This window comes from Lissotriton helveticus, chromosome 6, assembly GCF_964261635.1.
Source record: "Lissotriton helveticus chromosome 6, aLisHel1.1, whole genome shotgun sequence".
Lineage (NCBI taxonomy): Eukaryota > Metazoa > Chordata > Amphibia > Caudata > Salamandridae > Lissotriton > Lissotriton helveticus.
This window is the reverse complement of record NC_136067.1, coordinates 509,922,030-509,934,102: the sequence shown is the minus strand read 5'-3', so window position 1 is coordinate 509,934,102 and position 12,073 is coordinate 509,922,030. Positions and strand designations below refer to the sequence as shown.

General features: G+C 43.1%; 1 protein-coding gene across 1 annotated transcript in view; it reads right to left on the bottom strand.

Moving 5' to 3' along the window:
- Nucleotides 1–12,073, bottom strand: part of HCRTR2 (hypocretin receptor 2) — a 1,670,131-nt gene that overhangs the window by 87,926 nt on the left and 1,570,132 nt on the right. The window contains exon 6 of the mRNA XM_078646799.1: nt 7,846–7,967. Within this exon, the coding sequence (XP_078502925.1) occupies nt 7,846–7,967 (122 nt within the window). The remainder of the gene's footprint in view (nt 1–7,845; nt 7,968–12,073) is intronic.

Below are 12,073 nucleotides of genomic sequence, written 5' to 3'. Positions count from 1 at the left end.
ACTAGCTCTGCTGCTTGAGCAGACAGGGTGTCAATACTGTGTGTTTCTATAACTTCAGTGTCAGTAGTCACTGCATACGCGGCTACTAGTTCTCCTGTACTTGTTCTCATACATGAACCATCCACATAAAGTGTCAGGTCGGGATCTGGTAATGGAATATCTGTCAGATCTTGTCTTGGCTTAGTCATAGTGTTAACTACTTCCACACAGTCGTGTGTGGCAGGATTCGAATTAACTGACGATAACAGTGTAGCAGGATTTAGAACGTTGCAGCGTCTGATTTCTATGTGTGGCTGGAACAGTGTCAGTTCATAACCTGTTAAACGTGCAATTGTCAAGTGTTGAGTCTGTGTACAGTTTAAAAGAACTTCCACGGAGTGTGGAACTTGTACTGTCAAGGAATGTCCTAATACTATGGAATCACTTTGTCTGATAGCTAGTGCTGTGGCTGCAACTGACTTGAGGCACGCAGGCAAAGCCTGGGCTACAGGATCTAATGTGCTCGAAAAATAAGCACAGGGCTTGTATTGACCGACTTGATCTTGTGTGAGAACAGATAATGCTGTACCTTCACGTTCAGTGACGAAAAGTGTAAAAGGCTTACTGTAGTTCGGTGTAGCTAGAACTGGAGCTTGGCATAAAGCTTTCTTTAACTCATTGAAACTAAGTGTATGTTCAGATGTCCAAGGGAGGACAGTCGATACAGCTGCCTCCTGTGTCGTTAACTGTATCAGTGGCTTAGCTAGAAATGCATACTGAGGAATCCATTGTCTGCAATAAGAAGTAAGGCCGATAAAAGCACGTACCTCCTTCTGGGTCTTGGGCTGAGGAAGACTCGCTATTAACTGGATACGGTCGGGTGTCAACTGCCTACCCCTCTTGGACAGTAAGTGGCCTAAATAGATCACTTGCTGGACACAGAATTGAAGCTTCGAAGGGGACACCTTGTGCCCCATCTCGGCAAGGAAATACAGGACTGTAAGTGATGCTCGCTCGCAAGCACGTTCAGAACGGGCTGTGATCAGTAGATCATCGACATACTGGAGCAGGGCAGTGTCAGTTGGCATGTGAATATTGTCTAGTTGTCTCTTAAGTGCTTGACTGTAAATACTAGGACTTTCTGTGAAACCTTGAGGAGCTCGTGTGAATTTATAGCTCCTTCCATTTAAACAAAATCCGAAAAGAAACTGGCTGTCTGGATGAATGGGGACACTGAAAAACGCGTTCTTGAGGTCTATGACTGTAAAAAATGAGGCTTCGGAATCAATGGCTGTCAATAGGGAAGAGATATCTGGGACAACTGGGTACTGGGGAATAATACATTTATTAAGTTCTCGAAGGTCAATCACTAATCGATATACTGGGGGTGCATTTGGATCAGTACGTTTCATGACTGGAATGATCGGAGAATTACATACATTGGAGTCAGTTTCTACAACTACTCCTTGAGCCATGAGCTCGTCAATAATTTTGGATAAGGCTGCTACAGCCTCAGGTGGCAATCTGTACTGTCTGATTCGTGGTAACACTACACCTGGTTTGAGAGTCACACGATGGGGTGTGATTTGCATATAACCTACATCAGTTGGACCTTGCGCCCATAGATGCTGCGGTACATTGGACAATCTCGGATCAAAATCTCGTAATACATAGTGACCCTTGAAGTCACGTAGAAACAGGCGTATTCCCTCTGGGGAGCAGCAAATAACTGCACCTAATTCTTTCAGTGTTTTAATACCTAACAGATTTTCTGGACATGACTTCGTAAGTAACAGATCAGTAGTGCGGGACAATGGACCTACTTCTAGAGTAACTGGCTTAGAAATCTCATTTACAATAGGCTTTCCTGAAAATCCAAGGGAAACATTTCTAGAGCCTGAAAGCGGAGCCCCTGGAACTTCGGCGTGACTAATGGTGGTCCTACTTGCCCCTGTATCAATCAAAAACTTTCTGTCTTTCCCTAGTACTTGACTGTGAACATAGGGACCCTCTTGATCTACAGGAATCTCGATGAGAGGCAAGCCTACCTCCCTCTCTAGGCTGTTTCATGAGTACTGCTGATACTCTGGATACTCGGACTGTGCATACTGGTACATCTGCTGTGTAACATGCTGTGTTGCAGCAATAGGCTGCGGCGCTGGAACTGTCTGTTGTGCATTCTGTGGCTGAGAAGTCTGTGAAACTTGTTCTTGTCTAGGCGGACGTGGTCTTTCTTTAGTCTTACCAGTAGCTATATTGTGTTTCAGAACTGCACACTCGTTTATAAAATGACCTGGCTGTTTACAATAATTGCAGGTCCCTTTAACGGGAACTGCAGGATGACTGGCTTGATTCGTACCCCTCTTCTGACTGTCTTGAGGAACAGATTGTGCAACTAGTACTTTCATTTTCGTGTCTTTCATACGTTTTCTTTCATGATCTTGCTCTTCTCTGATTCTATTCTGGTGATACTGAAGCATCTGTAACATTTGGGACGGGGTATTAGCTTGCCAGGTACTTTCGACTTTCAAAACTCGATTCTTAACTTGTGGACTTGAATTCTCGACTAATTTAGTAACAAAAAGATGAGGGTATGACTCGCTACTCGTCTTGAGGCCACTGTTTATAATAAAGCATTTCTCAAATCTAGAATAAAAATCACTAGTGTCTTCGTCTTGTTTCTGTTTACAGGCTGAGATTGCATCCCAGTCTTCCTTTTTAGTGGCTAATAATCTTGGCAAAACTTGTATCAATAATTCAGGTAATTCTTTACATTTCTCTCCAAGACCGGTACCTGGTACTCGTATCTTATCTTCAGCTTCTAGAACTGCCCAATCGATCTTTTTCTCTCCCACCTCCCATTCTTTTTCCTTGAGTTTTTCGTATACCCCTGCGGGCAACAGGACCTTTAGCATTTTAATAATATCTGGATACGTGTATTCTCCCATACGGAGCATGTCTTTTAATTCTCGGTGGAACCCTGCTGGATCTTTGTCATGACAGGGAATTAATTTCTTCATCTCTAAGAGTTCCATCTTTGTAATCGGAGTGTAAACAAATACTCTTTGCATTTCACCATCTGCTGTCCTGACTGGGTGTACTTCTCGTAACGGATTCTGTCTATCTATGTAAAACGGTTTACTTTCTGGAGGTGAAACATGAACAAAATGCGGGTTCAGGAACGTTCCATATTTGTGGCGTTGTTCTAGAATGACACTAATTAAATCGGTACCTAAACCTTTCCATCTATACTGGAGTAACTCGTTCAGGACATCGTGTAACGGACCTGGATCAGAATGTTGACCCTCATACAGAGTAATGAGGTGCTGGATCATATACATACCCACCAGTCGTTGCTCGGCTGGGGGCAGTTTCAGAAACATTCGTGCCACTATTTCGTCTGGAAAAGTGGTAGAATCAGTAATCCATCGGACTGCTGATCGGGCTAGTTCTTGTTCATGCATAGTACTTAACTCACTATAACCGATTCGTGATTTCAGAATGTGATCGGTAGCTTGAAATACTTGTTCTAGGGAACTTTGTTCTGGTGCTGGATGAGGAACAGTTTTCTTGTAATCTAGACGTGAATGTCGGTCGGAAAGTCTAGTTCTACCTACATACGCTATTCTGGCGGGATTCTCGTCCTCTACCTCTTCAGTAGAAGAGTCATTTTCTTTCTCGCTTACTTGTGCTGCTTTACGTTGTTCATGTAACTTTATTATTTCCTTACGAATTCTCTTGTACATACTCTCTATACTACTGATAGTTCTGTGTTTACCCTCGGCTATATTATCACTCCACCTTGTCAGGATTCTCATTTCGGCCGGATCTTTGGTCGGATAATCTTGTTCCCTTATTAAACAATTAATCAGAAACTTTAATATCATGAGCTGGATCTCAGCTTTCCTTTGAGACATGGCTTCACCAATGCTTTCTGGATCATTCCCTGTACGGATGAAACGATATATTCTGTCTAGATCTTCTTTCATATTCGGTAGGGTGTCCAAATACCCGGTCACCCGTCTTACACGGATGGAATATATAACTGTGCTATCATCACCTGCAACTGGATCATAGCGGCATTCAGTAAGAGCTCGTCGGATTTCTGCAACGGACTTATATTTGGGCGTACGCTGTAACGCACTTTCATGTAACTCGACTATCGTTACTCGTTGGTGTGGTGGCGGGGTACCAGGAGGACCTCCTCCTGCGGCCCCTATACTGGAATCGTCGACTGATACTCTTCGTGCTGGCAGAGTGGGAAATTGTAATGTAGGCTGGACCGGGGGTACCGTAGCAGGTACTCCGGTGTCTGGAGGAGCAGGATTTACATTATTTACAGGGACTGGCGGAACAGGATTTGCATATTCTGGAACCGTGTCGTCCAAATAGGACGAAATGAAAATATCAGCTGCGGTCGGTTTGTGACGTAGCTTGGTCGGAACTAATGGTGGCGGAAAATTACTGGATGCCTCCGGGGTTGCTTTTGGCAAGCCCTCGGCAAGAAGAGGGTACATACCCTTAATAAGGGCATTCCTCTGTCTGTCTGACTGTTCGGTTTTAACTCGTTCACCTATCTCGATTAGTTCCCTTTCTTGGGCTCGTTCTAAGGATTCTCTACTTAATTCTGACTTTCTGATTTCTTTTTCGGTTCTTTTATGAGATTCTTTGCGCCATAACTCGATGGCATCTTTCTGTGACTGTCTGGCTTTCTTTTTCCATAATGCTTCTTCTACTCGCATGATGCACTCGGCATCCCACGTGCCTGATACAGGCCATCTATACTTTTCTTCTAACTCTTTGGTGTACTCCACCCATAAATCTAGATATAATATGGCACTTATGCCATGCTTCTGATACATAAAATGACCTGGACTGTCCCTAGGCGGGACAGGAACTGCTTCTTCTAACAGACCTTTTCTGGTTTTTAACTGACGTAGTTTAGAAAATAAAGGCATGACTGAACTGTAATCTAGACACAATACAATACACAATGAACACGATAAGTACACCACTTTCATACCACGACATTAAAATACATGAAGAACATTTAAAATAACAGTTCGAACAGAATACTACCTGGAATACGGAAAACAGAATACATGAATCTTCTCGAGAACAGAACTGACTAGAACAGAAACTAGATGCACTGCTGAAACAGTACGAAACTTACCGGTCTCATAAAGAGACACGTCAGGACCCGCATCCACCGGAGTGGACACTTCGTTTTGGGTCTGTGTACCACCAAACCCACGGACCAGAGACAATTGGATTGACCCTGTCTAGATACTACCCCAGCAACGGTACTCACCGGGCAGCAAGAACGGAAGGCCTCGGACTGGACTGGACTGCTTCGACGCCGGACGGACGAACTTCGGACTTCAGTTACGGGTGGGCCTCCGGATACCTCGGACCTTGGACTCTCGGCTTGGGCTCTGGTCGGGACTCGCCGCGTTCCTCCACCGCCTCGTCTGGATGCTGGACCGCCACCTCCGTCTCCTCCGTGGGCCTGAGGGATACTTGAAGCAGAAATATCTGCATGTGCACGGTATGATTCCGTCACGGCTGCAGAGGGTTAGGGGGCATACGTGGCTTCACCGGCGCGTGGGGAAAGGGCAAGTCCCTATTCGGGCGCCATTATGTGGTATATAAATAAATAATACCGGATCTAGGTTTGACTGGACATAGCAATAACAGATAGCTCAATAAATAAGAGTCAAGATTCGAGGTAGTAGGAGTTTGCAGGTTTAATACAGCATAAAGGACAGGAACAGGACAACCTGCACGGGAACAGGATGGCAGGGCCCTGCAGGGGGGACAGGGAATGAGCGCGCTAACTTTAATAACAGTACACAAGCATATATACTAAAACAGTTGCATTACAATACATACGATAGGCGGAGCAGTGGGTGTGGTCAATAGCAGTCGCGAAAGATAAGGGTGAAAGTAGGTGTAACAGGAGGCGTATACATGGACATGTGATGTAAACGTAACAGAATATGTCATAAGTGGGGCGGAAACATGGAGGGGGCTACCTAAGGAGCCGGGACCTCTAACCTAATGGTGTGCGCAAACTGACAATGACGTGTTACTAGGAGAAGCTGGGGGCTATGAACTCTGCGCTAGGAGTAGAGACTGAAGTCTGGAGAGTCAGGGCGACATGTACCTAAACCCTATCTAGTATCTAATGTTTAGAGGACATGTTGATATAAACTAAGAGTCAGGAGAGGAGAGGCTAACGGACTCTAAGACTGGAGCATGCATTATTCTACATGTAGTGCGTGCTGAGGAATATTAAATGACCATTAAATACAGTATTTCTCCTACATGGAGACGTAAAGGCTAGACAATGACGGAAACTATTGATGCGATTCAGTAGCTTAGGAATGCAGAGAAGGAGGGTTGGACTGATAACTAGAATCATAACATACTCTTGGCAGACTAACAGGCAGAGCCAGGCCGAGCCGGGCACTGTGGGGCAGGAAGTAAGTGAAGGGTCGAGGATACAGGTGGGGGCTGTATCGCTCCTCAGCGAGGGTTCAGGAGACAGGAGCTGAATCTGGTGTCCGGGCCCTTTTGAGGCCTAGAAACGGGGACTTTTCAATGAAATAACGTGCACACTGGGAAACGTGGCAACGTAACTTTACATAGGCCTGATATTCATAGTATTCACAAGAACTGGAAACTGACATACTAGAGATGGACACAACTGTAATTGCGTCTTTAATCGATCATGGGGAAATACATATGCATATTAATCATGCACACATAACATAGGATGGGGAACACGTAGGGACACAGAACATGGCAAAATTTACTTTTCCACAACGGTATGTTAAGGAGTCTTTTATTGCTCTAGGAAGGCCGGAGATTTTTCTTTCACATGGTTCAGTAATGCCTCAGGACCTTAACATTGTAAAGGAACTGTATTTCAAAAATACCTCTATCGATGCAAAAATACTGAGCTTCGGAAACCAACAGTAAGGGTGCATGCCTGGTTAAGGATAATTCAGGAAGGGAAACCGCCGCTCTACTCTCACAATGGCAAACAACAGGGTTTAGCTGCCCTTTTAAGGTTCAACCTGCTTCACCATCTTTTGCCATCTCCTGATTTTGTTCCCCAAACGTTGAGAGGACCCTCTGCCTGCGACTCTAGGTCTCCACAGGACATTACATTTTGTCCTTTTATGCAAACATTTTACTCTCCAAGAAGGCAGTTTCTTCACCCCCTTTTAAAGAGCTTGAAGTTCAGGCACCCCAGACTGGTGCTCAAGTATTTACAGCTGTTGCCTAATGAACTCATACTTTGTGCTATGACAAATTTCTTGCAGGCCGCCTATAGATCAAGATTTTTTAGACCCATTGACCATTGAATGGATTTATGTGTGTTTTGCATTGCTTTCTCACACCCCTTTTTAATTACCCGAGACCAGGAGTTGCATTTTATCTGAACGTTTAAACTGGATGTGTTGTGTTATGTTTGAACTTTTAAAGGGATTTGTAATGATGATTTCCTTATTGCATCATTGTATCTTATATGGTTGTGATTGCTTCCAAATAAAATATTTATTATCTAAAAGATTTATTATGTATTTTTAGGAATAAACATACATTAACGATCCATCTGAGAAGCTTATTTTTACAGTACATATGAATGACTTTCTAATCGCATCTCTATGTTCTTTAGCTCGCTTATGTGATTTAACAGATTGTGTTCAAGTGGTTTTCCTTCTTATTTGCAGGCATTGACAGGAGAGAGAAAATTGTACCATTTTGAATAGTGAATATACAACTGTAAGCAGAATAATCTGAACTTATTTTCAAAATCACATTTCAAGTGTACAATAAATAGAAATGAAATCTTACCGCTGAGGAAATTATAAATGATTGGATTTGCTGCACTGTTAGCATACACGAGCCAGTGAGAAAAAGTAAACCAAGCATATACTGTTTCTCTGTCATTTGTATGGGCAAACATTCCGAAGACTCTGATGAGAGAAACACATCAAAATAACACATTAATATGAAATGTTATATATAATGAGTATTCAATACTCAATAACTTAGCACAATCTGCCTTATCATGTTTGTAGATCAAAAAAACTGTCCATTAAATATGTGTGTCTTATGCTACCCTATTAGAGAAACTTATCTTTATAAACCAGGGGTCAAACTACTAAACATACAGAATCTCGCTAGGGACATGGTCAATGACCTGTAGTCTTACTAATGTGCGGCTTCTGGTTTTATTGAAGTGATATGTTTCATAATTGACTTTTAACAAAACCAAAATTACTTTTTTCAAAATCATGATGAAAAGAAATTTTAAGATGAATAGGAAAGAAACCAAGTTAGGAGGACGCATTTCCACTAAAGACTCTAAAATCATTAAGAGGAAGTTTCTCATCATACATTGAACAGTTGATCTATCTTCATCCAATACAGTTCCAACATCATAAATATCTATTAAAGAAGCGTAACAGTTGTATTCGTATAATATTCATTACATAAAGTAAGTGTTTAATATGTAAAAGAAAAATGTAGCGGGCCAAATAATCTTTTGGCGCAAGTTACAGGGCTGTCACATGAAAGTTGCAGATTATAAAATCTTGTGTTGCCAAATAAACTGGGCGATGCCACCCTCTGCCACCACTGGCACAAATTACCCTGGAAGGTATTAAAGCAGGGTCTCTTGCATTAGACGCTTTTGAAGAAAGTCATGTATTTCGATAAGGAGACTTATGATTGTTCTCTGGGGTTAAATGGTGAAAACATATAGTTTTATTCCAAACACCATAAGAACAGTGGCATATTTTAATTACTCAAAATAGCATTAAGCTTATTCAAGTAGAAACTATGTGATAAAAAGACAAAGTCTTCTTCAGGTAATAACTCTTCTTTATTCACAACTCCTCTCTCCACCAGTAGTCAACAACTCCAGTAGAAAGCAACTGCCTCACTCAACATTCTAAGGTAGCCTCCAGAGGACAACGGAGCGTACCAACGGGGAAACAGGGGTGGGAAGAGAAACATGCCATCTATGTAACTACATCATATAAGTGGCAATTTTACAAAGGAAGAGAAATGCATGTTAGAGAAAATACATGTTGTAACACTATAATTAACTACATTTATCAGAGTAAGTGGGAGAAAAGAGAGATTGTTGAGTTTCAGTCAATCCTCTGGAAAAGTAGTGTATATCACGACGAGCAGAACTTGCATCACATTCTTTCTCTATTGAGACTCTATAAATACAACTAGAACTGCAATCCAGTGGCTCCTGGTGAAGTTTGAGAGTGGTGGGTCTGGGCGAGGGGTACCTGAGCATTATTCAACCGAAAGATGAAAATCAACCTTTGAGAAGTGCCCTCTTCTGCGATGCAACTATGACACCGTATTTAACAACTTTTGATCCGTTTGACATAGGACCATTTTTCTGGTTAGAATCTGCAAATTTTACAGCAGATGGTAGATTGTTTGGCAAATGGAGTAAATTAATTATTATTTATTTATTTCATTTATTTTAAAAGTTTTATATAGCGCTGGCTAGACCCGGAGGTATCAGAGCACTTTACATGAGGACGAACATTCCTTTTACATGCGAGGCGGGAGCCTGGTGAATACTACTAAGCTGTTCCTGCCATTAGCGCTTAATTAACCTTTGCACCTGAGGCGGAAGCCGGGTGGTAGCCCGACTGCATTTTAAACATTTTTTTCTTGTGTTTTTATTTGTGACGTAATTTGTGATTTTTAACTCAGCCCACTGCCTTAAACCCACATACTGCATGACTTACGCGTCCCCCTCCGAGCTCACAGACGATTAGCTACTGTGGCCGGTGACGCGGGACCAGCCCCCTCACAATTCCTGTGTTGAACTACAAGTCCCAGCGCCCTTGCGCTGTAGAAGGGACTACAAAGGGAGGAGGTGCTTTGCAAGGCGTGAGATTCCTTTTACATGCGAGGCGGGAGCCTGGTGAATACTAATAAGCTGTTCCTGCCATTAGCGCTTAATTAACCTTTGCACCTGAGGCGGAAGCCGGGTGGTAGCCTGACTGCATTTTAAACATTGTGTTTCTTGTGTTTTTATTTGCGGCGTAATTTGTGATTTTTAACTCAGCCCACTGCCTTAAACCCACATACTGCATGACTTACGCGTCCCCCTCCGAGCTCACAGACGATTAGGTACTGTGGCCGGTGACGCGGGACCAGTCCCCTCACAATTCCTGTGTTGAACTACAAGTCCCAGCGCCCTTGCGCTGTAGAAGGGACTACAAAGAAAGATGGCCACCGCTTCGCGCAGCGAACGCGAGCAGCGGGCGCACCATTGTCGCGCCGGAGTCGAGCCTGAGTCTAACCCGTCTGCGCTCGTCCGCGACGAGGACGTGCCTAGGGCCAACCATCATGCTCAGGTGACGACTTTATCTAGAAGGGATATTTTAGCATTGAATATAGTTGCACACAGTAACTGTGAACATGCACTGAATGTAGATAAATGGGTGGGTCCTATAAGCTGTCCGACCTGTAGACACACTTTGGAACCTTATCACTTGATTAATAATAAAGAGACACCCAAATATATGAAGTGTGGTCTGATTAATGCACGATCTATGTGTAAAAACTCTCTCCACATATTTGACCTGATTACTGAAAATGAGCTTGACTGCCTATTTATTACAGAAACCTGGCTTTGTGAGTGGTCTAATCCAGACATAGTATGTGCCCTACCTCCTGGGTTCGCTATCTGTAGACAAGATTGTAGAGAACAGCGTGGTGGCGGATTGGCCATTATACATAGGGACACTATGAAATGCTTAGTCAGGGAGCTTCCAGATATTAGAGGGGTTGAGAGCCTGAACTTTTGCATACACGTGCACAACACCTTTACCTTTTCGGGGGCATTCGTATACCGCCCTCCTGGCCATCCCACGCAGTTTCTTGCCAGTGTAGGGGAAGTGCTGGGTGATTTGACCCTTAGGTATGCTAATTTCACCCTCTTAGGAGATTTGAATCTCCATTTAGAAGAGCCGAATGATCTGTACGCCTCCAGTTTCAAAGAAACATTACAGGTGTTGGGACTTATGCTAAGGACGTTAGAAGCAACTCACGAGGCGGGACATACCCTCGATTGCATTGGTTCTAACCTGGATGAAATGACGGTCAAAAGCCCCACACCACAAGTGTGGACGGATCATTTCTATATCGAATTTAACATTGCACTAAAGGGGAATGAGATGACCTCTAAAGAGGCAGATAACAAGGGAAGAACCCTACCAAGTTGGGGGGAAATTGTGGAGCACCCTATCCTAGGTAGATGGGCGAAGGAGAGTAAACCAACTCTCTCAGGGAACACCACGACGGACTATCAGAGATTTGAGAGTTGAGTGACAGAGATTGGGAATAACATCAGAATCCCAGAAAGAACTGGCACCAGAGGGAAAAGGAAACTATCTGCTCCCTGGTACGTAAGTAAACTTAAAAAACAACTGGGGGAAGTTAGACTTTTGGAGCGAAAATGGCGACTGGGTTACGAAAATAAAGCAAAAGAGATATACAAGAGTGCTAGCAGATTATATCACGCCTCTGTAAAAACTGCAAAAATGAAATACTTTACCGCCCGCATTGAAGCATCAAACAACAAACAAAAAGAAATATTTAAAATTGTTAATAGCTTCACTAAGCCCAAAGTTCTAACCCAAAAGATCCCTCCCTCCCAGACCCTGTGTAATGATATAGCCGACTATTTCACCCATAAAATAGACATCCTCACTAAAGACTTTCCCCAATTTGAGAAAGAAGAGCATGAGGTTGAAATGGATTTGAACCTGCATCAAACCAGATGGGAAAGCTTCAGATATATTAGTTTAGAAGATTCCTTTCAGGGAATATCTGCCCTTAAGTCAGGATCGCCATTCGACCCCTGCTCCCCTGTATTCCTTAAATCTATAATCCAAGAGGTCAATCCCTGCATAAATTCTATCATTAACTTGTCCCTCCAATCAGGGGAGATTCCCCTAAAATGGAAGGTGGCAGCAGTGAGACCACTGCAAAAAATGCTATACAGGACCCTACAACTCTGTCCAATTTACGTCCCATT